Raw genomic sequence first — 27809 nt, 5'->3', positions numbered from 1 at the left:
TGAAACTAAATACAATCCTATTTCATAAAAGCCTGTGGTCACTCAGGGACATCAGTTTCAGTCTGCTTGAGACATGTGTGCCCCATTCAAATGCCTCTTACAGTAACAAATCCAGTATCAGGCTTTACCAAAAATAAAACCAATACATGAGCTGAATGTTGAACTCAAAACCACAACAGGGCTGGAGACCAGAAAGGGTGGGCAGCATGTGTGCTCCTCCATGCGAAAGCTCCTGGTAAAGTCTGCATGCGAAGGGGACCTCAGCTGTTGGGGCAGAAGTCTCAGCAGCAATGTCGCAAGAAACTCCCGGCATCCAAGTCAAACTTCTTCAGATGTTCATTGCCAGGTTGATGAACTAATATTGGAAGAAAGATCAACTTCAAAATAAATTATTTCAGGCCCTTCTCCCTCCCCCTCTGTTTCCCCAAATGAAAAAGAGATGTTCAAAAGCAGTGCCTGCTCTGAATTGACCACACGCAGGGAAGAGGACCTTTGCTCACTAGGATTTTACGTCCTGTCACTAAGGAGTGACCTCAGCCAGCATTTATTTCTGTGTTTGGAAGGAAGGAGGCAGAGCTCTTCAACCACTAGATGCCGATAATGGCAAGGATTTTACTTGCATCCCAGGAGTCCAAAGGGGCTCCTATGTTTGTTGTGCCAGGGAATTCATTGTGCCTTGCTCCAGGAAGCTTTGGGTTTGTGTAAAATGAGAAACAGCCCATGTGTGCAACAGGGAGGCAAAGAGAGCACAAGAAGATAACAAGCCTGTTCTGAGCAGTGCAAGAAGCAGAGGATGGACACCCATAGGAGAGGCTGATATGAACTCCTGGGGGATTCAGGGAGCATGAAAGACGCCCCGTCACAGTCTGCTGCCCCCTTCCCCCATTGCAAGTTGGCACCCAAGGAAGGAAAAAGCAGAAAATCTAGAAAGAGTGATGGGAAGCTGTTAATATGCCACAGGGCAATCAATGAAGGAAATAGCACAGAGGCGATGCAATCAGTGCATGCACTTTAAAATCCCAGACCCGCTGAAATCTATGGCACGCCCCCTGCGCTCTCACGGACATGAGTGTCACCTGAAGTGTTATGCAGAAATACTCTGGTTTTTACAAGAGGACAAAGCTCTAGAGAAGCCCCATCATTTTGTCAGTGTTTATGAAGCTGTGCTCATACCTCGGCTATATTCAGGTTAATGAAGACCTGGTTTGTCACACTCAGTGCTTGGAATACTCCTGAAATGAAAAACAGGACACTGGCGCTATAAATACACCTCATTCATATTCATACATCAGCTCCCCAACCCACAACGAAGGGTGGCCATGCCAAGGAGAGGGAGGGCCTGGTGTAAAGGCCCATCACTTAGGGTTGCTTGGGGGTGGTAGCTGAGCTGACAAAACAAAGTCCTTGCAAGAGGAAATGTCTCATTGACTTAAGGCCTTTGTGGAAGTCTCCCTTCAGGACTTGAATGGAAGCGGGTGTCCTGGATGTGCTCAACAGTGGGATTTGGATGATTCTCCAAAATAAAGCCAAGCAATTTGCATTTCTTTATGTGTCTTATTTAACTTTTCTGTCTCAGTAGTTTAATACTTCTATTACCACAGGTTGAACCAGGAAGCAAAGAGAATAAAACAAAAATTATCACTCAAGAAAGTTGATTTTTCTTCTTATAGAGTGAGCTGTGTTTGATTTGAATTTGGAACCACACTAATAACAACTTCAGCATGTATCCAGCAATTTTACCTATCTCTACTACTTCTGCTCTGAAACAAGAGAGATCTTGTGCACAAATGAACTGATACCTAGGGTGCCTCAAGGTACAGGGAACCTTATCTTTAGCCAAAAGTGGACAGGTTATGTAAAAGGTAGAGGAGATACCTGCCCCCAAGTGTATGCCAAGTATCTCTTTGCATGAGGCACAAGCAATATTTGAAACTTGAAATTCTGTGATCCCAAATTAAGCTCATGGGCGAGCCACAAGAAAGCCTGTAACACAGACTTTGCCAGCATTCTTCACATGCCTTCTATGTTGCTGCAGAGTTTATGAAGCAGCCTCTATTCACATGGGGAAATTTTCCATTAGCAGCAGAACATTTTTCACTTTACAGGAGAAAAGCCATCCTAAAAGCAAATGCTAAACACAGCTCTTTTCTGTTAGCCATTCAATGTACACACTTGATCTCAGATACTGTGCAATATGCTCAGTGGCAGCAAAAAGTGGAACTTTTTTTTTTTTCAAAGGGGAAGAAATTCCAGAGGAAGAAGATACTCACGACTTGCATTCTCTAAGCGAACTAAGCAGTTCAGAAAATCATCAAATTCAATCTGTAACTGTTCGTCAGAGTATCGGAGGACAATCAGTTGCAGCAAGTAGTTGTTGAGTTGGTATCCTTCCCAAAGACACATGCAGAAAGGAAAAGTGAGCAACCTTGTAGGCCAGGGAGGATATCTGCCAATCTCTACTAACTAATCTTGAAAACCAGTTAATGGGAAGATACTCTATGGCACACCTTCATCCAGAATGCGATCTGACCATGAAGTTCTTTAAGCTTGCAATGAATAACATACTCTGAACAAGGAATTTTGCAGTCATTGCAGTTCTAGTCCATGCACTTTTTGATGTTTGCGGGACCATTCTTCCTCCTTGAAATTTGGAGGGATTTCTGCAAAACTAGGTATTTTAATAAAAATAATTTTTTATGAAGTACAAATGCACTGTCTGCTTTTCATTACAAACAGCTTACTCATTGTTCCTCTAACCCTGGAGTGGAGATGGACTCTGAAGTGGTTTGTTTCTGGGTCTAACCTTAACATGTGCAGCCCTATTGAGTTTAACAGAGTTGAACAAAAATGTAAAGATTGCTCTGACTGACTGTCTTGCAGGGTTGGGGATACATGGGGCAAAACTAGTCCACTCAATGGCCCCTCTAGGTCCTCGGGTCCTCTCTGGGGTTTAGTCCTCCTCCCTGTTCAGGGGAACTCAGCCTGCACAATTAGTTGCAGACCTCTTCACCCACAGCCAATCTGCCTGACAGGTTTCCCAGATAAAATGTAGTGCTTGTCTTACCTGCAGCTTTAAGAGCACTGCGAAGCTCATAGGAGGACATGGAGCCAGATTTATCAAAGTCAAACTGAAGAAAGATACTCTGTTATGAAAGGAGCACATGGAAAGTTCAGTATTTGCATCTGAAAGGCAGCCCAGATATGGCATAGAAAAGCAAGGTTTATCTCTAACTGTGTAGCATAAATGTTTAAGAGAGCTGATAAGACTTTGGTCTAGATCCAGTCTGATTTTGTAACAGAGGAGCAAATCTGGGACCCAGTTTTCATTGTCATATGAATAGTTTGTTGTGAAACTTAAATAAGTACTGCCAAACCCAAGCATTCAAAAATAGAGAGCTGCTCTTCATAAAAAATTCCATGATTTTTTAAAAAGTGGTTTTATCTGGGAAGGATGTATTTTTATTTGTCTTTTAACTCTTAACGGAGGCATGCTTTTAATCTTTTTTTTATGTTTTTCTCCATAGTCCTGAAGGCTAGAGGCAAATTATTTAACATGACGTTGGGATTGTCACTTACTAGGTATAAAAGATCTAAGCATTCACATTCATGGTAAAACCAAGAGAACTGGTGCAAACAGTTTGAATTTTGACCTAAATATTAAATAATTATTAAGCTGCAGTTAAATTCATTCCTTTTAATGAGATGACAAACACAATTCTCCCTTGGAATACGAGTTATTTAGAATTGTTGTCACATTCAGATTAAAATTTTCCATCAGATATTTGTAGAAATCTTCCTACAGGATACAGGGATTTCTCAAAACCCCTTGTTAAAAAACAATGCATCTTTTGTTGAAAGAGCTATATGGCATTAATACCCAGAAAAAGCGTTTGCCATTTCTGATGGGATAGACAAGAAACAGAGAACTGCATATTTGGAATTCTTGGGTGAAGAATGAATTCAGAAAAAACTATTAATGACCATGAGGAAACAATTATGATGTCTTTATTTGAATATCCAGTCTGAATATTCTGATTATGCAAGCCTGCTTATTCTTACTGCCATATACAATGGCAGGGAAATGTGTTTAAAATTAGAATCAACACTTTCCCAGACTTCAGTACAGTTGACTCCTGAGAGATCAATAATGGAAATGCAGTGACTTAGGAAATGATTGTTTCCTACTAGTCATGAATCATCACTTTCTTCTGCCATACAACAGCGGTAATGGAAACTCCTTAAGTTTCATTTTGATTGGCTTCCTTATTAGTGCCCATTGCATTCTTTATCCCAAACACAGTTGATTTGCTTACGAAAATCTCTGTTATTTGCAGAAAAACCATTATGGTTTAGCATCATGGAAAGCTAAGAATGTCTTTGACCATCCAAAACAAGCCCCCGTACTTTTAAAACATTTGTTTTGAGTTAAAATTTGTGGCTTGTAAACGCTCCTGTCTCCGTTTTTGTCTGCACATACATAATAAACTATGCAGGAAATAGCTAATGAAATGGAGAAACAAATACAATGAATAATGTCACCTACTATCCATTTCTTCATTTTTTCCCAGAAAACTTTGAACTCATTAAATTCCAGTTTCCCATTGCCACTGGTCTGGTAATCTGAATTAAGGAAAAGGATTTGTTACATGAAGGTCCAAATTCTGTCTGTATTTATCTGTGCTGTTCCTTTAAGCAGAAAATATTATGTTGCCTGGAAAACCTATGGTGCTGCTGAAACCGATACTGGGATTTCTCCTGAGGTGCAGCTCGAGCAGTTACAGTCATGGCTGTTGCTGTGACACTTGGGGAACATTATGTGATATAAAAACACAGCTAAGCAATGCAGGCTCCATGGGAGAAAGAAAGACAGATTGTTCTAAGGCAAGAACAGCTTTGGATGTAAATGGGATATAAATGATTCAGAGAATTAGATGACCTGATTAAAACAAATTGCTACTGTACTCAAAGGAGTTAGTCAACCAATGTGCTATTCAGAATTTTTATCTAGACCAGGGTCTGTTGAAATGGCTCAACCTGAAACTAATGGGAGTTGTGGGGCGAGGCTGGCAAAATCTAGTCCTTATGGTCTGAAAAAAATGCCTCTATAGCAGCTCTGAGGGGCAACGATTAGATCTGCTTGGCCTTCCCTCTGCCTGAAGTATGAGGGTCTTAATACTGAGTTGCTGAGGTCGTCCAAGCACAACTCACTTGCAGGATGGGGCACTTGCTCCGAAATGCTAAATAAGGAACGGGCCCGTTCCCTTTCCAACCATCCATTCCCCTTCCCCTTTACATCTTACTTGTCTTACTTGCTCAGTTGGACACAAGCTCAGCGAGCATTCACAAAGCTCAAAACCTGTCTAGCTAATGCCTGATGTTATTTAAGCACCTACACTGGTGACATTATTGAGGGCACCCACAGATCTCAGGGACTTTACCACTCCTGCAAAAAGTCTGTCTTTTTACCCAGCCAGGTTATTCTTCCTGGGGTTGTGTAGAACTTGCTCCCCCTCTGTGCCACTGCATGGTGACTGTAGCTAGGGAATTTGGTGGCATATGACACAGAGGGGACTCTGCCAGCGTTGACTCGGGTTTGAATTCAAGTCATTTTGCTCCTCCATTGTGCTCCAAATACCATGTCCAGAGTGTGATGATCGTGTCTGCGTTCATTGTGCTTCCAAAGCAGATGAAGAGATGTCTCCCCATTTATTCAAAAGTATGCAGAGATTTGCTTGGAAGCATTGCAAATCATGGAAACTATTTAGTTATATCCTAAATAGTAAACCTAGGACTGCTGCCATGCTCCTGGGTCAAGTGCAGACCCTGGCTCTGTCCCAATACCATGTAAGGATTAGATGTGAACATGGACCAGCTCCCTACTGAAGCTTGGTTTTCAAGGGAGGAAACGTAGGGCTGGTCCCCTGTTTCTCATTGCGTATGCGTGGTGACTGATCCGCACCAAATTTTAATGTTATGGATGTAGCTTTAATAGAACAAAGTTTTGCCTGTTTTGGTTTTCTGTTAGAAATGTTCGAGAAATGTTTGTTTTACCTCTGTCGTGGACTGGAGCAACAAAAGCAAAAGACAAGAACTTCTTAGCCAAACAAGCGAGACATAAAACAAATGTTAGATACTTGCTTTGTCAGGACTGTGTCTGTTTTGTCTCACGTGTAACAAAATTGTCTATCAGGAAAGCACCCTGCAAAAAAGAGCTCTACCTGAGGAGAAGCCATGCTAAGCAAACTCAACAGGCACTGGAACATTGCAAAGGACAAATCTGGTGGGGAAGTACCAGGACTGTGATTCATCTCACTTAATGTCTGAGCAGTCATTTAGCATCTCTCACAGTTAGGTGCAGAACAAGCATAATTACCCCATCCTCTTCACTATCTACAAAGGAAGTCTAGAAAGCTAGCTTAGATGTAGCCACCTACACCACAAATGCCTAAATTTGGACAGAAAACTCTCGCCCACATGTCTGCTTCCTGGAGTTCCAGGATCTAGCTGAAAGACCAGATTTTCCTGCTTTTGATCTGGTTGTCAAAAAACCCACAGCTTTGATGTCAGTAATTTTCAATGCTCTGCTGATCCTTAATTTCTGACCCATAACTTGCACGCACAACTCTGGCTGGTGAATTTAACCCTCCAGACAACAGACTTTTCTTGAGTTATCTCTTCTAGGCCTTTTTCAAATAAACCACAGCTTGAAAAAGGCACTGTTCTATACAGAAGTCATTTGAATTTTACTTTTACAGGTGCTCAGCACTAAAGCATCTCCTTCTAAACCTGCAGTAGAAAGTAGGCTGTCTTGAAGCTCCTAACCCTAAATTTCTAAAATAAAAATCAGGATACAACTTTCACGTAACTTTTTGATTTGGGTAGTGTTCTGCTGTGACATTACCACATCCATCTCTGATATCCATGACAGGTAATGCTACAGACAATTATATTCAGTATTCATTTAGCCACACAAGCAATTATTCGAAAGGATACATCCATAAGAGAAATTATATTTCGGCATGAAATGAGACTTAAGTTCTTGAATTTGATGTTCTTTGCTGAAAAAGGACAATAATAAGAAAGAAGTCATTGGGCAAATCTGCCTTTTATAAACTGAAAGTAGAAAGTAGGATTTCCTAAGCAGAGACAGCTGGCTCCTAGTTCTCATTGTGGGAGGACCTGTGCACTGGGAGATTAAGAATATAGAGAAATCACAGTCTAGACAGAGGAGGTATTTACTAAAGACATGACAGGAAACACTATCCTTGTTCCATAAATCAGGAGATGAGGTTCAGAGAGCAACAGGTTCCCCATTGTAAAAAGGGCCTGTAGCAGTCAAGAACTATGTCCAGGTCTTACAAGTCCCAGCCCAGTGCCTGTCTCTCCATAGCAGAGCAGTAGTGCAATGGAGACCTGGTCTCGCTGAGCTGACGTGGATTGTGCTGGAGGCAGGACAAGCTTGGGGTTAGATCATGGACCAGATGTTTTCCTGGCTCTGCCCTGGCTGGCTGTAGGACACCAGGCAGGAGTCATAACACAGGCTTTATTTTTCTATCTGTAAGTGAATTTAATGGCAGCTTTTATAAAGTTCTTTATAGCCCTTAACTTTGAGTTTATCAGCACTTACTTTTTTTTAATACAGCATTCAGAATGTATTCAAGTTCTTCTGCAGCTATCTCCATGTCCTAAAGTAAAAAAAAAAAAAAAAAAAATTGCCCCATCTGTTAATTGAATGTTTCTGTAATCAGACATACCAAAAACCTCAGAAAACACAAACATCACCCATCTGTAATTTATTGCAACTCAGGAAAAGAGTACCATACAAAACCCAGAAAAGGCTATAAACTAAAGGGCTCGCAAAGTACAGGAGTGCTGCTGTGCGTAAGGCTGCCTGAAGGAGATCTCAAGCAGGAACCATTGATTCAAAGAAAAACAAACTGCAGCTGGACACTGAGCCATGTAGGCTCCCTCTGAGCTTAAGTTCTGGCTTTGGTCCTCCTGCTTGCTCACCGGGGACTGCACCCTTGTCTATCTAGACATAAGGCATGGTGACATCTGGTGCCCAAACAACACACTACAACTAAGCATACTCCTATCAAAATACATAATTTTTGTTTCACCTGTGCCTGGGTGGGATCAGAAGTGTCTCCCCTCTTTCTACATCTTGCTATGGCCCACAAGGGGTTTGCACTCACCTCTCCTGAAATCTGCTCAAACAGTGCCCGGAACTGTTTTTCTTCTTCAGTTTCTTGTGGGCTTGGGGTTGGGTTTGGAGGCTGCAACATCAACCACATAAGTCATTATAGGAATTGTAAAGCTTGACATTTCTCCTGCACATGGTCCCTCTGTGCATCAGGATACCATAGTTCATCTTAAAATAAGTGTATCCATGCTCCTGAACATTGCTAGACCTGAGGCCTCCCAACCATCTAGCTGCCCAAGGGGAGTCTCAGCCTCTAATTTCCTTCACCTGGGCAATTGCGTAGCGCACCATTGCCTTGGCTGTCTCAAAACCAAGGGTATCCATCCTGGAAAACACTGCTTCTCTCATTCCACGCCTGCACCACTCTGCTTACCCAGTCCTTGAACAACCACAGCGCTACTGAGCTCTTTCCAGTAGCATCATCCAGAGACCTCTCGCCCCTCTTGAGAGCACCAGCCAGGGGTGGCTGCAATTTGGCACATTACCCAGAGCCATCCTGAGCCTGGAAACACCTTCAGCCAGCTGCTAGCTGAGTGCCTCAGCGCAGTCACAGGCTTCAGTCTACAGTGATGAGCAGAGAGATGCAATAGTGTAGAGCCACTGCTGTAGTTGAGGTGACCATGTGAACAGAGAGCAGTTCTCGGGCCAAAAAATGGGGAAAAGGGAGGCAAGAGCACAGCACAGGAAGCAAAGAATTGGGCTTTGTTTTCTCTGCCTACAGAAGATACAACATGGGTGCTATTTAGTGTACTGTCACCCGAGTGGCCCAGGTGACGCTGCTTGGCCACTTACACATTTTTGACTGTATGTTCCTCACTTCCTTCTGCTCAAGTTTGGATGCAGTCCCTTAATGATAGTGGGACAGGTGAACAGATTTACTTAGCTACTGGACATGGTCCTGAGATTCCAGAAATGGAGACACACTTAACTGGTCCTTGGAGGAGAGTTTTACTAAAGAGGCACACATGCGATCTTGGCTTAACTTGTTTCCATGGGAAGGCACACCACAATCAACGGCTTACTTGCAGTGATACACTTAAACAGGAGCTGACTCAGACTCAGCTGCAATTAGTGCTCAGCAGGCAAACCAGGCCATTCAGAAACAAAAAGAATTTAATCATTTCAGTAGGCACACATGTGTATCAAGCATTCCCTACCAAGCCCTGCAGATATTGATAAGTAAAATAAAAGATATTTGTATGAAAAATGAATGTGGGTCTGTGGACATTCTCTCGCCTCTTTTTTTTAAAACAATGAATAGAATTTTAAAAGATGTGAACAGCCATGTGCCTCCTTGATGTTAACGGGTGTGCTTTCAGCACACCTGTGGTGGTTGATCCCCACCTTCGGTGCTGGCTGACGCTGACTGCCTTGAAGATGATGCAGAAGCATAACAATTACGATTTCAGTTTTTACAGCTCTTTTACCATATTCAGCAGAACTGGCTGTTTCTGTCACAAACACAAAGCTGGCAATTGTGTAACATTCCTGGGAAATGAACGTGTTTTAGCCAAAGACAGTAAAAGCAGTGTGTGCTGACTTTTGCTGAGCTATTCTCTTGCTATTTTAACTCTGTAGACTTACCTCAGGGAGATCAATGGCAACGTTTTCATCTAGATCCCTGGAGAAAAAAAACACCTTATTCAGTATCTGAAAATATTCAACATCTGCTTGGGGTGGAAGCTTGCTCATTACGTTTTCCAGAAGTAAATGATAAAACTGCATTTTTTACTGAATATGTTAGGTTTAGGTAAAATTCATCAGACAATCACATTTTTGCACTGTTCAAATTTTGGTGTAAGCCCTTAAAACAGACTCTAAGCAGGACTCAGGGAGAGCACAGCTCTTCATGCTCTCTACTAAAGAATTAATCTCATTCTTTATTCATTGTGCACACACTTTTTCCTCAATACTCCTTTTTAAATATAAAATTTTAATTTGGACAAACTTTGAGAGCAAACAAACACTGCTGTATTCACAGATTTCTGAATAGTAACTCTTCTTTGCCAAGCTTCCAGAGCAAGCACCATAGCAAGCCCTGTTTCCACACCTCCTAAACTCCTCTCCAAAAAAAAGTCACGTTTAGCAAAAATGGTCAGATGCAAAAAAAACATCAGGAGCTTCCCATGCTAGGGCTCTGCCATAGGGCTGGGCACCCAGCAGCCAGACCCTCCCAAGGGAGCCACTGGCTCCACATGTGGGCAAGCGGTGGGGGCCCTGGGACTTACTGCTGACTTACTCAGTGATGGCCTTCTTCTCGGAGAAAATCCTCAGGCAGAAATCTGCCTCTTGGTGGGGCTCAAATGTGGTTGGAACAAGAATGTAATCACCCGGCGGCAGCTTGAAGCGGTTGGATACTTCCCTTAAATTTATGTAGGTTTTGCTCCTGGCCTTGGAGGGGTGGTATCTGAAGAAGTCTTTGCCCAAGTGTCCATCTCTTCCAGGGCTCTAGGGGTGGAAATGAAGGCAGTGCTGAACTGGCCATGGTGTCATGGGGGCCATCCTTGCCCCCTTCCCAATCACGGAGTCAAACTTTGCCTGGCACAAGACTGTCCCATGGCCATGACCCTGAATCTCATCCCCTCACTCGGATGCTTGCAGCAACCTAGCTCCCAGCTAGGGAGGTCCCATTACCAATGGTCCTTTCCCACCCAGAAGGCAGTCTAAGAGGACACTGGGACATTGCTTTCCCGCTTAAACATTCCCTGCCATTGAATACCACCATCCCAGGCACAGTGTCACAGAGCAGTGACAACAGATTTGTCAGTCCCAACCTTACTCAGGACAGACACCCCTGTGTGTCATGAGCCCCAAGAGTCTCAAAAGAAGCAACATTCCCTCTCTGGGAGCCAGGCAGGGGATGAAAGAATCATGGGGCCAAGGAGTCTATCCTGGCAACCCATGGCCCCGTAGGGACTACTAAATCCTCCTCTGAGAGGGCTCCAACCCAACCAAGTTAAAATACTCTGTGGGTGTTGATGTAACTGAGAAGATTATTTTAGGAGCAAGGGCCCTAAAAATACATGATGACTGGCAGGGTTACAAACCCAGAGAAAGATGTTAATAGTGATAGCGCAGCTACTGCACTGTAAAAGCAATAGAGTACCTCATAAATAGAGTAGCCGATGGTTAGCATTTCAGCGCCAAGCTTCTTGAGTTTACGGCGATCCTTTTGCATCAGTGCTGCTATGAATGTGCACTCATCTTGCCCATCGTCTTTCTCTGTCAAATGCAGCTTGATTTGTGGATTTGTCCAGAAAGTCTCTGCCAATGTAAAGAATACCAGAGAATTTCTTGCCTCAGAATAATAATACCACCACTACTACTACTAAAGAAAAAGAAGACAAAAAGGACAATTAAGCTGAGGTTTTGCTCAAATTTAGTTTTTCCATTAGCTGTCATGCTTCTTTCCATTAAGCTCTGCAGAAAACAAGCCAAATCCCAAAGCCCTTCATGGAACTAGGTGTAGAAAAGGCTTCAGGCCTGATATTTTATTAAGTTACCATGGTTTAAATAAAGTTGTCAGATGGGATTTTGTTAAAAGTACATAGCTACAATGATCCCACAGTGCTGGTGCCAGTCTGGAGTAATGCAGTTCAGATCCATGACGCTGCTTCAGAGCCACATAAACATGCTGGCTGAGCTGGATTTTTGTCTCATTTTACACGTACTGCTGCAGTTTTAAGTGACTTATTTGGAGCTAGTCCTGCTCATGCAAATGTAAATGAGAGGCAAATCAGATCCAACAAACTTGAGAGCAGAGAAAGCAGGTCTTTTATTGCTAAGTCTCAAGTGGGACCATATGAACATTTGTCCCTTTGGCTGGTTCCTGTGAGCTGAGACTCAGCTGGCCTGGTCTGCACCCACAATTCTGGGTAACAGGAGAGGTGGTTGAAGGTGGGTAGGGATTTAAGTGACTGCTGCTCATTTTCAAAGCAGTATCTATTTACCTAGAAAATTTCTGCATCCTCCTGCAGTGGATCCCCGGACCCAGCTTCCCTGGTGGATGGTCACCTCCCACTTGTGGGCAGTGGTGTCTTCCAGGGCATCTGGAGTCAGGTTACAGATCTCAACCTTATCAAAATGCACTCTGAAGTCGTCAAATTTCATCCTGAGCAAAAGACATGGGAAGGAACAGACTGCCATTCACTTCAGTGAAGGATACTCAGCAGAAGTACTTACTCCCCAGTGTCCCAGGGCCAGATGACCAGCTTGTGTAGATCTTAATAGTTTCAGCAACTGTGGAGATACGCCAATGTACACCCAGGAATAAGCTAGCTCTTACTCAAGGAAGAAGCTAGCTCATATTCACTGTGGTGTAAAACACAGACAACCCTATCGTCTGCGCCTGATTCTGACAGCTCTCACACCTTTCTTTTTACACTATAACTCCATTGATTTTATTCAATTACAGCTAAGCATAAGATGAAAAGAAGTAAAACTGGCACAAAACCTACTGTAGAAAGAGGTATTTCACCAACATCATCCTGGCCTTAATGTCTGCATCTATATTGCTGGAGAGCCAAGCAAAGGATGGCAGGCATCTGTGCAGGAGCCAAGTCTGCCTACAAATCAGCTGTATTCAATGCCAGCTGCATGACAGCACTACAGGGGAAACATGGGGGTGGATTAGCCAAGCCATGGTATGACTAGCCTGTCTGCACTGCAGTTAAAGTCACATTTGGGCTTCTGCTAAGGTGCCTAGGCTCAAGTTGCTCACCCTCCCCTCCTCTATGGGTGCCTGGGATCTTATCCTAGCAAAATCATACACCAAACATGAAGGACAAAAGGTGTGTTTGGACTTGTGTAGCAGTTCCAGCCTGCCCTTGAAGGTGGCCTGAACACTGCTGCCTGCTACTGTGTCATGTAGATTGCGCTGTATCTATTTTATGCCCAAGGTGAACACATATATGTGACCATGGGAAAAAGGAACTAAATGCCACAATAGGGATGTTTTTGAGTTGCTGGGCTGGCTGAACCTAGCCTGCTCAGCATGCTGAGAAGCAGATAACCCATGCAATTTTATCTAGCAAGTAAAAGGGCAAAAAGATATCAACAGACCTGCTGGCCAAGGAGCCTGGTGTTCAGGACAGCCAAAAGAAGGGACAGCTGGAGTCAAGCACACATTTGGGCATGGCGTGTAGCCCTGGGCAAAGGGAGCAGAGCAGGGAAGCTCTCCTAACAGACAAGAGTTTGCCTGGTGGGCACTGCAAGAAGGTCCATATGCCCTAAGACTGAGGGTAGCCTCAGTAGGCTGAACCTCCCCCTGTAAAGGGGGAGAGGTATTAGGCCTTCCTCAGGGCAATTTAGCATCCAGATGTATCCTCTGCCCTGAATTGCTCTCTCCTCCCTAATGCGAATTTCTATATCTTTTTCCTCCAGTGGCTGACACGTAATAACAAAATGGAGTAGCAGGAGAGGAAAAGCTCTCCGAGACCACATGTTTATCTGCGGCAGTGGCAGATGCAGCTAGCCCTTATTGTAGATCACTGGACACAGGTAGCTCCATTTTTCTGCTGCATAAGAAATACATGTCTGTGGTGGTGTTAATTTACACTTGCTATGGGCCATTTTACAACTTGGTTTTAGTGTGGGAAGAAACAGCAGGGTTTGCTTCCCTGAGCTCTGTCCTCTTTATGTATTGCTAGCCCTAGGCACTGCTAATTCTCACTTTGATGCTCAGTACACTAAAGCAGGGACAGCATAGCAAAATCTGTCTCTAAGTGGCTCAGTTTCCTGGCCACACTACGCAGTTCTAGGCTCTTTGGAAACATGCTGCAAAGCAGATTAAGAAGTTGCACTGTATAGATCAGTTTGGCTCCTGAGAGGTAAAAGACCTGTTCTGACTGCCCTAGGGCTGTCCTGGGTTTGCACGGGTGAAGGCAGGAGAAGACTCTGACCCTCTGATTTTAGGAGGGAAGGAACCAGGGTGAGTGAGAAGCTGATTTTTTAGTCAACAGCAGGACATCTTCACACCTAGTAGAAGCATCATCTTGTCTGCCCTGGACCAGACTGATCTTAACTGCTAATATGTAGCCAAAATACCTTTAGGGTATTTTATGAGGTCAGCAGGCCCTCAGCATGTTACCATAAAGGTTTTCTTCAGTCCTCACAAATCCAAAGAACAAAAGGGACAAAATTTCTTATCAGACCATGTTTTCCACCTTGGCTGTCTTATCCCATGGAGTCCTCTACAGCTATGCTGCCTTTTTGCATTGACTGAAGACACTCTGATAATATGACTCTTATCTTACTTTAAAAGTTCCATCATTTTTTGACCTAATTTCGTACCCTGCACTATCCTTTCTCTTAGCCTTCCTGTTCCACCTAGGATGAAATGTGACACAATACATGAGAATTAACAGGTATAATTCTTCTTTCTCTTCTTTTTTATTTAACAGAAATAAGCCCGTGTAGGAGAAATGACCATTGCTCTGTGTGCAGTCAGCACATGGAATAAGCTGGGTCCAAAACCTGCAGCACAGCTACAGAAGATGTTCATGAGTGCATAGTAGGTTTCCTGGACTCCCTTTCAGCTTCCAGACAGATTAAGAAATGATGTACAAAAAGCTCACTGACGGTAAAACTTCCTATTAAGTCTACTTCAGTAGAAACCTTGACCACAAGAAGAAGAGCCCCATTGCACCTTATGTTATTTGCTAAGCCTGCAGATAATGCATACCATGGAGAACATGTTTTGAACTCTTGAGGACCTAATTACTTTGCTACACATTTTTTCTAGCAGCAGGTTTCAAAGCACCTCATAAAGATTACCCCAGCTTTCCAGGGAAACAAGTCAAATCACCACCAGGAGTGGTGAACAGACCGGCTGAAAGTCCTCAGCTGCTCAATATAGCTCAGTCTCCATCTCCTCAGCTAAACTGCATCAGCAAGGACCACAGAAGGAGCAAAGTGAAAGCTGGAGAGAAGCATCTATGTTCAACTCTTTCCTCACCTGGCCATTTTAATGTCTTTAGGGATAGATCATATTCATTGCTCATGAAAAGTCTGTATGTGAAGCCTGATGGTGAAACCATCAAGGTGCGGCTTAGAGGGGGCAAAGGGGCAAACACTCCTTAGAGAAATACACACGAGTCAAAAGGCATTAGGAAAAGTCTGATGGACTGGGTGGAGGGTTTACCTGGTATCAAACTTTCCCGACTGGTTTTGGAAGCATTTCTCATCTTCTGCATATGATTTTTGTCCATTTAACCCCTTCAGCAAAAGTTTCAGTTCCAATGGGTTTTGTTTCTGCTCTGAATGGCTGAGATGCTGGATGAGGAAAGCCAACATTTCTCTGGGTATGTTAAACCTCATTAATATTTATTGGCCTTCTGAGGATTTACTTAACTATCAGCTTAGCTCTGTTGGACAGATGACTTTTTGATGAATTTCATTGCTTGTTTGATGCCTGTTTGTACCTTCATTACCCAGTCAGGCTTTAAGTCATGCCCTGTACCGAGAGACTTGCTGGAGTTACTTAGGTTCCAGGTAACATCTTTGCCTCCTGTTTTTCATTCACACCTTAATCTCCAGATGTAGCCAGGTCAAAAACAGACAAAAAAAGTCGAAACACAAAAGCTTTTTGGAAAAACTGGAAATGGCCTACTGCAGTTGCAATATCAATAGCAAAATAACTCAAAATATCCCATGTAAAAATACTTAAGTAATGGATCAGTCACTGGACCTACTTCCATCCAGAGCTATTAAAGTTTGGGATAAATTATTTAATCTGACTTAACGTGCTGCATTGTCTATTTCAAATCACTTTTCAGGCCTAAAGGTGAACTTCGGTTCAACTTGCAGGAAAAATCTGGAATAGCTCCACTACATACCCCTCTAGACTTACCTCTGTGTAAAAGAGATGAGCATCTGGCCCTAGAAAATGTGATCAGACATTGTCAGTAGTGCACAGGATGGTTGATATGGGGGGGGGGATAGTGTGCAAGTCAGCCATCTGTTCTGTCTGAGATTGTGAATTTGGCATGAAGAACACACTTTTAAAGCAATTTACATCACTTTTTTTTTTTTCTATTTCATTTCATCTTTTCTTAAACCTTTCCACCATTTCACACATATCTTGGTGTTCTTTTACTTTCTGTAACAAGTACTATTGCTTCTTAGGACTTCCTTCCTTTCCAGTGTATGCCCAGCATCAACCCTGAAGGCATTTCATGAGTGATACAGTGCAATACAACGCTCCCTTCTGTAGAGCCTGCCTTTGTTCATGGTAAGGATTTAAAGGGTGTTACATTCATGGCAGATACACAGAATTTGAAATATGCTAATGCCATTAACTAAGCTGACTTTAAAAAAGGTTTTGTTATTAAAATAGACATGTGCACACATGAAACACAGAGAAAACCAAGTGAGTGTTCTACCAGCAGTCCCCTAAGAGGAAACTGAGCATTTCATCACTCAGAGACTTCTCCTTTGTCAATTGTTTTGTCCACTTGTGCCTTGATTTCTGAGTAGAGCCACACACTTTAAAATCCTGAGCCTTACCAGAACTCTCCATCATCCAGCGCTGCCTGAGATAGGCGTTTCTGCTCCGATGGACTGACTGAACACCACTCTGGAGAGCTGCAAGAAAACAAACCCAAGCTTAACTATAAGTATGTGGCAATTAATTTTGGTAGAAAAAAGTGAAACAAAAATGAAGCCATGCATATGTGCAAAGATATATTTAAAAGTGTATTTTGGGGAGGAAAGTAGCATTATTTTTTACTATTTAATTTTTTTTCTTTTGCCCTTCCATTTCCTTTGGTAGTAAAACCAGACTGGTTTTCAGACCAATACTGTTGTAGGTACTTAGAGGGGGAAATACAATAACCGTTTTCAGATTATCTCCAGTGGGACAAAGTATGGATGTTGTGATACAAGTACTACAACAACAGGCTTGCAGAAAAATAAATTAAAATATCACCCCAAATCTATAATTTTTCCAATCGGGAGCGTCTTAAAATTAACTTAGCTTATTTATATTAATGCATGATTTTTCCTAATGCTAGATTTTGGGGGCTAAACAGCCTTGACAGGGTCCCCTTGATTGAGTAGCTTTGAAAATACTGAGGGTGACATGTAATATGGCAGTAATACTGTTAAGCATGTGTAAACCCTTGATTTAATTTTCTGTGGAATAGCTGGGGCTGCAGAAGGCTAGCTGTGGAGCAGCAGCTGGGATTTGGCCTTTGTGAGACCGGTGTATGGGACAGCTCACGCACTTGTCACTCCAAGGGCCGTTCCACTCGACCTGTCCCCAGGGGTTCCTTATCCTGATGAGCTGCACTTGCATCCCCCGATAGCTCACCTGGGGAAAAAGGAAATAGAGAAAATACCAAGTGTCAGTAGCTAGGAAGCAGGTCTCCAGTGTGCAAAGGCTGGGACAGCTGGGTAAAAGGTACAGACCGCTACAGGAGATGTGGGAGGGAAAGATGGATGGAAATTTGGATAATTTTGTCAGGATAACTCCCCTCATCACCTGAGGACGGGGGACACTCCCTTATCTTTTCCCCAGGTCTTTCCTTACGCCGCGCTGCTGAACATACCTCATCGATGCCAGTCACGGAGTAAGCATGGCCCTTTATAAGGCCAAAGCGGGTTTTGGCTTCTGACTCGGCAGCACTGCTGGTCTGAAATATGGGAAAAAGATGTGAATCTCTCTCTTCGACATGAGACCGCAAGTGGTGCCACCTGGTCCCTTCCAAGCCTCAGGTGGGAAGTCAGTGGCTAACGAATACTACGAACAGGAAACTTGTTTTTCTGCTTGATGCAACAGTGAAGGTGCAATGGTGCCCTTTGAGGAAAGGATTTTTATTTTTATTTTTATTTTAGCATTTTTCACCCAGAGGGAAAATAAGGTGATTCCCGACTGAAATGCCTTCTCTACCACTGTGATTTTGTATCAATACTATTTACATTTCCAGGATCTCAATCTAAACTCCCATTCAGATGTAGTTTGTGTCAGTTTAAGGTATGGGAAAAGGTGTTCTCAGATTGAGATCAGGTGTTAATATGGTCTCATTTCTTGTAAAAAGACATTGATGGAGTAGTGATGGCAGTGAAGGGTTCCATCAGCCAGCTGAGTATCAGACACTCTCTCTAGTTCAATGAATACTTTATTAGTCTTTGCAAGCAGCAAAGCTTCATCAGGAGAGAAAGGGAAACTAAAATCAGAAAAAAATGAACCCTAAAGTTGAGGGCACAGTCTTGAGTAAAAGAGAGCTTGCGGAAAAGCCTTGCTTTCAGTCAGGCTGGCAATGGGTCTGAGACAACAGGTCTTTCTCAGCCCAGCCAAATGTTCAACAATGAGGCTCTCGGGCAGAGGGCAAATGAAAGCCTCCTTCCTTCTACCCCAGCCTGGGCACTTCTTTTGCCTTTTTTACAACTGTCTGAAATGAAACATTTTGTGCTTGGTGGGATTTTTCATTTGCTCTGAAAACTTTTTCTCCAGCTGCTCATTCTGGTGGAGAAACTTGGCATACATTTGTTTCCAAACCACCTTTTCCACTGAGCACAATGAGCAAGGAACAGAATGAGAATGGGGCTATTGCTGTAGAGCAGCTCAGGCATTTTTTGCCAGAAAGTCAAGGAGACGTGGGTGGAGGTTTCAGTCTCTGGAGGGATAAACCTTACATACCTTAAACCCCCTGTTTACAAACAAACAAACAAACTGATCCTGAAAATTGTCTTGAGTCCCCTAAGGTGTTGATATGGAATTCAGGGCTGAAAAAAACCCAATTTTGTAGTGTCTAGAACCAGTAAGTCCTCAAAAAGCTATGGCCGATTTTAATGTTAAGTGACAAAATAAGTCGGGAAATAAAGTTCACGCTCACTGACTGCTCATACTCATGTCATATAGTGGTCATCACCTGTTGAAAAGTGATGAATATGTTTATTTTCTTTTAAAGAACTGTACTAAGGACTACATTAATATTACATATCTATCAGTTCACAGCTATTATTTGCAGAGTTAAGTGCATATCCGTCTACTTGTCATTAATTTAATCTACCTTTAAAAAGTATTTTTTTAACACAGAAACCACAAAACTAAACTGAGAAATTCAGACCCCATTTCTTACTTACATCAATAGAGCAGCCCACCATTGAGCGTCTTTTCAGAGCTTTCTCTAGGATTTCATAGAAATTTTCAGGAGCCTTTTTAACCTCATACATTTCTCCTACACCCCCAGTGAAATCCTCCATGGCTTCTATTGTACTGCCTCCTTTCAGAGCCTCGTAGCTGCCGTTCAGCCTGGAAAACACATGCTGACCGTGAGACATGCTTTCAAAACTTTGAAGATAGATACCTGTGTTTGAGAGCTTTCTCACGCGGGTGTAAAATTGCAGCAATGGCACTGAAGCCAAAAGAAGTACCCCAGAATGTACCCAGGATATATGGGAGGGGTATTGGGATCATTCTGCTTTCCTTCTTATTGCGTTTTTAAGAAGTCATTCATTTCTCCACATCCTTAAAGCCTGGGGCTTTTCTTTCTTTAATGCCAGTTGTCAGGCTGGCAAGGACTGAATATACCTGTGTGTCAGTGGCTTGCTACCTGCTAAATCATTTAAAAATACAGAGTTAGCCAGAACCATCAAACGAGGTCTCAGCAGAGACATAAATGGCAGGATTCAGGCTTTGGTATGAGCGAGGGCTGTATCTAGTGGTGTGCTGGAAGCTGGGCCAGCTCACAAGAGATAGACATAACATCTTTAGATCATGGCAGCAGCAAATGCAAAAAAGCCCACCACCACCACTAAAAAATACCGGATAGAAGCCATTCACTTGAGTCGTGAATAATGTATGTACAAATTGTGAATAATGTATGTACAAATAGCGAATCATGTATGCACAGTGTGACTTACTTGGCGTAGGCTTTCTCTAGTAAGGCACTCCAAAATTCATTGTGTTCAGCTGAGTGCAGGAAAACCAAACGGCCTTTGAAGGTGGGTAATCGGTCATCAATCACAACCTCCAGCCACTCGTTGTGCTGCCAAAACTATTTAGAAAGGGTAGGGCATGAGTTTGCTGACAGCACGTAATTTCCTGAGTGCAGGACTCTGTTGTCCCAGCACTTCTAATTGTAAGTTAGTGGCAATCCTAGGCTCGATTAGAAGTCGTAGGTGTATCGTTCATTCCCACTATACCATGACAGACTGCTCTGAAGGAAAGGTAATCTATGTTAAGAAAAGACTAAGACTGAAAATGTAGAGCTGTACTGTAGCTCCTTGTCTGGAAAATGTCACTCTGGAAATGTCACTACTGGAAAAGTGTAGAGCTGTACTGTGGCTCCTTGACTGGAAAATGTAGCTACACAAGTGGTCACCACATGATCCAAGACACCTTTAAGACACACACGTATCACAAATTTCAGTCCAACTCCTTTAAGGCCTTATATCCTAAGTAGTTTTTTTATGCCCAGGAAAATGTGAAATGATTTCTAAAGCCATATATCTCTTGACAGAGCAGAAGTGACAATGTGTGTGCCTGCGGGAGGCTGACATAGCCCTCTAGGTTGTTCCTCAAAACACGAACAACACTGTAAGCTCAGCAATCCCTGTTTTTTCAATGTCTCTTCCATGATAACCAACAACCCCACCGCAAAATAGACCATGACATGTAGTGACCAACTGCTCAGAAATGTGTTCATGCTAATACCAGATGTTCATCTTACCTGGAAGTGAAATATTCCAGCATAATCTGGCCCAAAATTTTGATCCAGTGGCACCACTCTTGCTAGCGTTTTTTCATTCAGTGTGAGAGAAGCTATGGCTGCTAATAGCCAGCAGTCACCTGTGAATTGAGAAGGGGGAAAAAACCCTAATTTTCTTCCCTTCAGGAGGAGAAGGTGGCGTAGAGGCCAGAGGACATGTTATGGCAGTTAGCTGTCACTGCTCCTGAAATCCAAATCCGTGTGTCCCCAGGCAGCATGTCCCTGCCCAGCCAGGGCAGAGACTGTGCTGCAGTCTGGAGGTGCTGGTGGACAAAAGGCTCCCTTGCGCTCACAGTACCCTCGCGTGGAGATCCCGCCCTGACTTTGAATCCAACTGTACCAGGATAGCCCCTGGCACAGATGGGAGGGTGCTACCAAAGAGGTGTCTGTGGGCAAGGTGAGCATGGGCAGTACCTCCAGCTTCACTGCTCCTTCCAGTTCAGGAGGGACAACATCCCCTCATGTGTGAGGATATTCCTGCTGCTCCTCATGGGGTGTAGGCATGAATGCGTCCACCCAGGGGGAATCACTCACCAAGATCCCCTTGGCAAATGTCAGTTCTCGTGGCTCCTCCAAGGATAAACTTGGGGTCTTTGACAATGTCCTGAGAGAGTGGGAGAGAGACACAAAAATGACTTAGACCATGCCAGGAAAATACCACCACCACTCTGAGCCCAGATGTGCAGCACTGTGTGTGTCACATCAGCTGTATTAGCCTGCAGCAGTGTAGCCACCACAAAAAACTAGATGGGGAATCTTTGCTAATTAATTATAATGTAGAGCGATTAAAGAACCAACTATTCTCATTTTTTTCATAATTAGTTGGCTGACGATTAAAGGCTGACGTCCTTTATTCGTCTGTAGGCAATTGTTAATATATCATAGCACCTCCTGGTCTAGAATCTCAGTGTTAGGATACAACCCTGGATAAAGTTTTTTTGGTTGTTTGGTTGGTGTTTTTTTCTCCACAATGGCTGGAAAAACTAAAACTGGCAATTTACCTTTAAGTGCACTATTAAGGGCTTTGTTTATCTGCAGGTAATACCCGGTACATGCAGTGTCTGACAACCATGAGTCCATTTCCTCCTCAAATGAGCAAACAACAAAGGTAGATTCCAGCCTTGTTTGTTTTACCAAGTTAGTTTTTAGGAGGAGGGAACACTACCCACCCTTGTGTGCTCAGAGGGACTGGTGCTCATGGTAGCATTCTCAAGCATTCATTTGATTGTTTTAGTTCAATTACTAGTTCCACAGCTGGTTAGAAAAAAAATACAGTGGTAAACCAATAAATGTTGCAGGAATTCTCCTCTTTTCTCCCCTTTCCCATGAACTGTAAATTGAATTTAAGTGATTGAACTGACTAGAAAAGGGAGGAGGAGGGTATCTAATATATTAGTGGAGGAATATGCCTGTAGTTAATCAGTCTGCCCTGATATGTTACTGCAGACCCTATGGCATGAAGCAGACCCCCTGCCTGACTGGCATAAGATTCCATAAAGAAAAAAGCTGAGGAGGGGGGGCGGGAATAGAAGAACACATTCAGTCATTTAACCCCTGCATTTGCCTAGAAGGAAACTGAGTTGCTTTTGGTTCATAACACTGCATTTTTTGAGGCCATCAGGGCAGGGTATTGGTAATTTTGTTCAGCTTTCTGCACTTATTGGTGAAGCATCTGGCTGCTCGCCACCACTGGAGCCAGGACATGGTCCCCTGTGAACCAGCACTGCTCCTGTGAAGCTGACCCTGCAGAGGCGATATTCAGGAGGAAGCTGGTTTACATATTTTTTGTTTGCCTTTGCCGGGGAGGAGGTGATGGCCAGGATGTGCCTCAGCCACAGGTGCTCTGGGGAGGAGATACTGCATCATGTCGTGTCCCTGGTGTGTGGAGCAAAAGGAAATCAAAGAACAGCTCCTCCTTACCTGGCCCACCTGCTTGTTAAATACACTCAGTCTTATGGGGACTGGACGTGAACAATAAAAAATGCAGCTCATTGCCTTTAGACATAAATATAACAACAGCTGATAATGTAGATGAGTTTTAATAACATGCCTTGTTTTATCATCATTGCTCCTGGGGAACATAATTCTTGCGGCGAGATCTGTATTTAGCTGTTACCAAGAAACTCTGTTTGTTAGCAAGGGATGAGATAAAAAACCTTTCTGCTGACATGGGTCTGAACATTATATTCATGGCTCATTGCGTATTACACAGATCTACAACTGACATATAGAAAGATATTTTCAATCTCCTATGTCTAAAGCAAACGAACCCAATAATAATAAAAAAAAATCAATAAAAAGGAATTGAAAGTATTTTGACTGGACCTGTGCCACATTCTCCGCTACACAAAAGAAAAACACACTCTGCAGTTTTTGAGAGGGTGTTGCAAAAATATTAATTTTAAAGGGATTTTCAGGCTGGATGGTATAATAATGTGTATCAGGCCTTTCAGGATGTTAAAGGACAAAACCCACAGGTGAATCATGCATTCACACAGAGCATACAGTAATTCAAGGATTCGCCTGCACAAGGATATTGCTTAGAAGTAGGGACATGCAATCCTCAGAGAGATGAAACAAGGTGATCCATGACTCTCCTGATGCTACATCAAACCTGTGTTTCTTTAGACTCAAAGGAAAACAAATTGCATCCCCTGCGCCTCCGTCTCGCATTGGTGAAGGGGGTACATGGAGGCCTAAGAAAGGCTGAGGGTGAGGCCAGTTAGTTGTTTCTGTGATTACATTTCTCTGCGCAGTTCCAGCATACAGTACCTGTAATACTGGTTGCCAGTGGCTGTTCATATTAGGAGAATTTCCTTCTTACTTCCTCCTGTAGACCATAGACTCATTTGTCTTTCCTTTTTGGCGTTTTTTTTTTTTTTTTCGTTCTTCAACCTATATGTCTAACTTTCCTAGACACTGAACTGTTGAATTTATCCCAGAAGTTGAATGTAGACATAAATTAAGAAGGGAAAAGGGAAAATGGAAAAGGGAAGGAAAAAATGGAAGGGAAGGGAAGGGAAGGGAAGGGAAGGGAAGGGAAGGGAAGGGAAGGGAAGGGAAGGGAAGGGAAGGGAAGGGAAAAGGAGAGGAGAGGAGAGGAGAGGAGAGGAGAGGAGAGGAGAGGGACTTCTATTCTTCAGATTGTTCTAAAATTTTCATAAGGTATATTTCCAAAGACTTAATTTGTAATGAAAAGGGACTGCTACAAGAAATCATGAAATATCTTTCTGAATCTTAGAGCACTTAAGATTTATGTAGAAAATGAGATATTCAGCTGGTGCAGAGCCATGTAGCTCACTGATTGCAGGTGGAGATTTACAGATTAGGGCTAGCTGAGGGTCTTCACGCTGCATACAAACGTGTATACATGCAGGTATATGCATGTCAAGATAATGAGAGAGCCTTCTCTACTCTCATTACTAAAGGTTAACTCTAACAGGGTGTAAATCTGAAGACTAACATTATTTGGCCCTGCAATCTCCTGCGTGTATTGTGCTACGCTTAATTCAAGCTACTGTAAAATACTTGTAGGAGAGGCAGTAAAAACCAGTCACCGTGAAAAGCAGTTTGAACACAAATACCCTAGGGAGAGGCTGTGCTCTTGTGCTTACCCTCTCCAGCACCACGGCTTCGCTAGCTGAGCTGTGGCGACTAACCTGGCTCCAGGCCTATATCCCACTTGCAAAGTAAGACGTGTTAACTTGAAATGGTGTTACAGTGCCTCTATTTTGCTGCTGTTCCTGGGGGATAATAGAGGTGAAACTGATATAGCTCAAATGCTGAGGAGCCAGAGAAGAGCATAACTAAAACCCTGCCCTTATACATCCTCTCAGGCTCCTCTGAGCTTTATTTCTCTCTGTGCGGCTCACAAATGTTCACTTTTTTGCATGGTGGGAATTGGAGCATAAAGGCAGATACTGTTTCAGGTAACTTACTCATCCTGGAAATGTTTCCAGTTCAGTGTACAAAGATCCTGAAGAAGAAAGTGACAACTACAACAGACAGACCACCCTCTGCTGTCCCCGGGTACCGCACACAAGGACACACAAGCTCTCAGCTGCTCCTGGTGACGTTTTATAGCAAAGTTTAACTTTTGTGAAGGCCCAAATGGAAAAAAAAGAGACAAATTAGCACCTAATGGCTGGCTAAAGGAAAATCATTCTTTCTGATTTAGTGTTGCAGGTACTTGCATTTTTGATGTCACACAGCAGTCCAGAGTCACCACACCAAAAGCAGCTCAGCCCCACAGTCCCGTACTGTGCTGGAGGGGCCACCCCACAGCCCACCTGGCTTTTGGGACACAGATAGGCAAGGCAGGTAAGTGCAGGAGCTGCACTTACCATGTGTTGGGAACTCCTATTTTTCCACAGATGAAACTTATCCAGGAGTAATAGCTTTAATTCTGGTCTGTAGTGTAACCGTGTTAACGGCCAGATGCTGAGGCATTTGAATGACTATCATTGTGGATTAAGTTAAGCCGAAACTTAAACCCTTCTTTAAGCTTATTTTGTTCTTTTTCTCCCTTGGTATCAGTGTCGCCAAAGGAAAGTTTTCTACTAAGGGAGAAGCTTTCAGACTATGAAGAAAAATAGTATAAACGTCAGTCATCAGCAAAGAAATGAAATGTAGCCACAAATTTTCTGTGGTTATTAGTTACAGTTAAGCGGGGAGAAGAAACCTGGAGTGATGTTCGATTTGTGATCCGAGAGCATGTGACCAGTGAAGCTTCAGGCTCTTGCTGTGTTATTAATGATTGTTATGCAAGATGCATTAAGAGATACTCATCAAGCCCTTGGCTACTGCTGAATGGCTCAGTAACCATGGCATGTATTTGTAATCTCTGTGTTTCACGATGCAAGAGAGCAAGTAAAGTGTAAAAGTCTCATACTCTAAAAGTGAAAATGTTTGAATTTTTAGAGTTTTTTTAACCTTAGTTAATGAATTTACCACATTAATGACACTTGATTTTTACATAGTTAGAAAATCATCATAATGCATTTTATCTTGTTTTCATCTTCACATTGCTTTTGTTTGGTAATAATGAGAGAGAAGGCTGATTGCAAGCTGTTTATGCATGTACATAAATACACATGCATAAAGCGTGGCTATTACAACCAGCTACATCTAAAAAATGGGGTGAAGCCTTCCAAACCCTCTCGTCCCACAGCTTGAGCTCTTTGTGGGTGACATGCCGACCCTGTGCTGCTGCCCCTGAGGTGAGAAGAGCTTCCCCCTGCACTTTGCCTCCGCATCTCCCTGATCACTCCACGCGTTTGGTGTGGTCCCAACACACGGCAACGTCTGACTTCTGGCAGGATGAAAGGAGTGAAAGGGCCCACCCTCCTCCGCCCAGCAGCACACTCACCCCAGGCCTCTTCCAGACGAAGGGAACAGGCGGCTTTTCACTGAAGAAGAGAGAGGAGTTGCAGGCGGGGAAGTCGGGGTCCTCGAACAAGACGCCCCTGCGCAGGCAATCCTGCTTCAGCTCCTCGTAGGTCTTCCCTGAGCTGATGGTGGGACGCGCGGCCCCAGGCAGTGCGGGCGGCCTCGGCTTCGAGTCTTGGTGCAGGTAGGGCATGGCTCCCTCCCTCAGAGAAATACCGGGGAGACGAAGCTTAGCAGGCGCTGGGAGGCAGAAGGTAGGGGGGGAAGAGGGGGAAAAGGAAGAGGGAGCAAAAATACCTCTAGCGCCTTGTGAAGGAAAAGGGGGAGGAAAGAAGTGTGGTATGGGGGAGGCAGTGGCGTCCTCCAGCCCTCCTCCGTCGCGCCTCCTGGAACTGCAGGGTGAGATCGACCTCCTGGCTGCTCCCAACAGCGGCAGAGGCAAACACCCTGAAAGCAAACAGGGAAGGAAAGTGGCCGGCCCCGGCCATGCCGGCTGCGGGAGCGGCCAGGCGGTGCCCTGTCCTCCTCCCCCGGGGCAGAGCAGCCATGCCCGCCCCGTGGGAAGGGTGTGTGCAGGGCCTGGCGTCCCTCCCTGGCAGGCACGGGCCAGGCAGGAGGTTGCCGCTGGGCTGGGGATGACTTCAAGGTGCCCAGCAGCCAGCCAGGGCCCTGCATCGTGCTACGGTGGCAAGCCCCCAGAGAGAAACCAGAGCCACATGGCGGGGTGTAACCACTGTTTCTCACAGGTGGGAGAGCAGCCTGGCACGGCCGGTGGCGGGGCTGTCTCGGCGGGCAGGTCTTGATGCCTTCAGGATGGACAGCAGAGCCCAGAGGTGGCCATGGCCAGGGACGCTCTGCCAGTGTGGGGCTGGTTTTGGGTCAAGGGCTGGGTGTGTGCAGGAGGGATGGCCCCAGGTTTGGGGTGGTGCTAGATGGTGGGGAGGGCTCGGACCAGGATATGCACTGACAACTCAAACACTGTGTTCAGTTTTGGGCCCCTTGTCACGTCCCACTCTCAGGAAAGAATAGGGGTAAGCAACTCAGATTTGTAAATCCCCAACAGGGCGGACTAAGGTGAGATAAATCTCAAGGTCCATATACAAACATTTATTAGTTTCCCAAAATGGTTAGTATAGGTCTTAGCAAGTCCACGATAATTGGTTAGGCACATGGCAAATTATGGCAAAGTGAGGTATGCATTGTGTTACGTACCAACAGGTATAGGACAACTTATGGCAAGTGGTACTTGAGGTCGTTACTTAACAACGTTAACCGTTATTTAACAATTCTAAGAGAAAAGAGAAACTGAGCAATAGAGAAAGGAAAAGATAGAGGAAAAAGACAGAGATAAAGAGATCACCGGTCCTAGTTCCGGCATCTTTTTCAGGGAATCTTCCCAGGCATAATATTCTCCTTTCTTGGAAAAAATCTTCCCAGGTATTGTCTTCTTTCTTGGGAAAAATCTTCCCAGGCACGATCTTCTTTGTTCCTCTTCTTTGTTCCTC

The 27809-nt window shown here is 43.8% G+C and overlaps 1 protein-coding gene across 1 annotated transcript; it reads right to left on the bottom strand.

Annotated features, from left to right (window-relative positions):
* Positions 1-26967, bottom strand: CAPN9 (calpain 9). Its single transcript, XM_054195164.1, has 21 exons — positions 26602-26967; positions 26285-26507; positions 21451-21520; positions 20878-20996; positions 20069-20202; positions 19289-19457; positions 17752-17835; positions 17428-17513; positions 16709-16786; positions 12154-12314; positions 11310-11467; positions 10443-10651; positions 9788-9824; positions 8196-8276; positions 7628-7685; positions 6994-7058; positions 4544-4612; positions 3065-3143; positions 2271-2387; positions 1174-1232; positions 1-355 (listed from the first exon to the last, which is right to left on the bottom strand). Exons 2-21 carry the CDS (start codon positions 26495-26497, stop codon positions 329-331), a joined length of 2073 nt encoding a protein of 690 aa, XP_054051139.1. The 5' UTR covers positions 26498-26507; positions 26602-26967; the 3' UTR covers positions 1-328.
* Between the last annotated feature and the right edge of the window lie 842 nt (positions 26968-27809).

The sequence above is a fragment of the Rissa tridactyla genome, chromosome 3 (genome assembly GCF_028500815.1).
Source record: "Rissa tridactyla isolate bRisTri1 chromosome 3, bRisTri1.patW.cur.20221130, whole genome shotgun sequence".
In the NCBI taxonomy this organism is placed as follows: domain Eukaryota; kingdom Metazoa; phylum Chordata; class Aves; order Charadriiformes; family Laridae; genus Rissa; species Rissa tridactyla.
The sequence above is the reverse complement of the archived record's forward strand: the minus strand, read 5'-3'. Positions and strand labels throughout refer to the sequence as shown.

Excerpts from the sequence above, each read along its gene's own strand:
- CAPN9 (XM_054195164.1), bottom strand. The coding sequence starts at position 26,497 with ATGCCCTACCTGCACCAAGACTCGAAGCCGAGGCCGCCCGCACTGCCT. Across the intron at positions 9,825-10,442 it reads GAGAAGAAGGCCATCACTGA|GGATCTAGATGAAAACGTTG; the intron begins GTAAGTCAGCAG and ends TTTTTTCTCCAG. Across the intron at positions 3,144-4,543 it reads AAAAAATGAAGAAATGGATA|AGTATCTTTCTTCAGTTTGA; the intron begins GTAGGTGACATT and ends CTTTCATAACAG.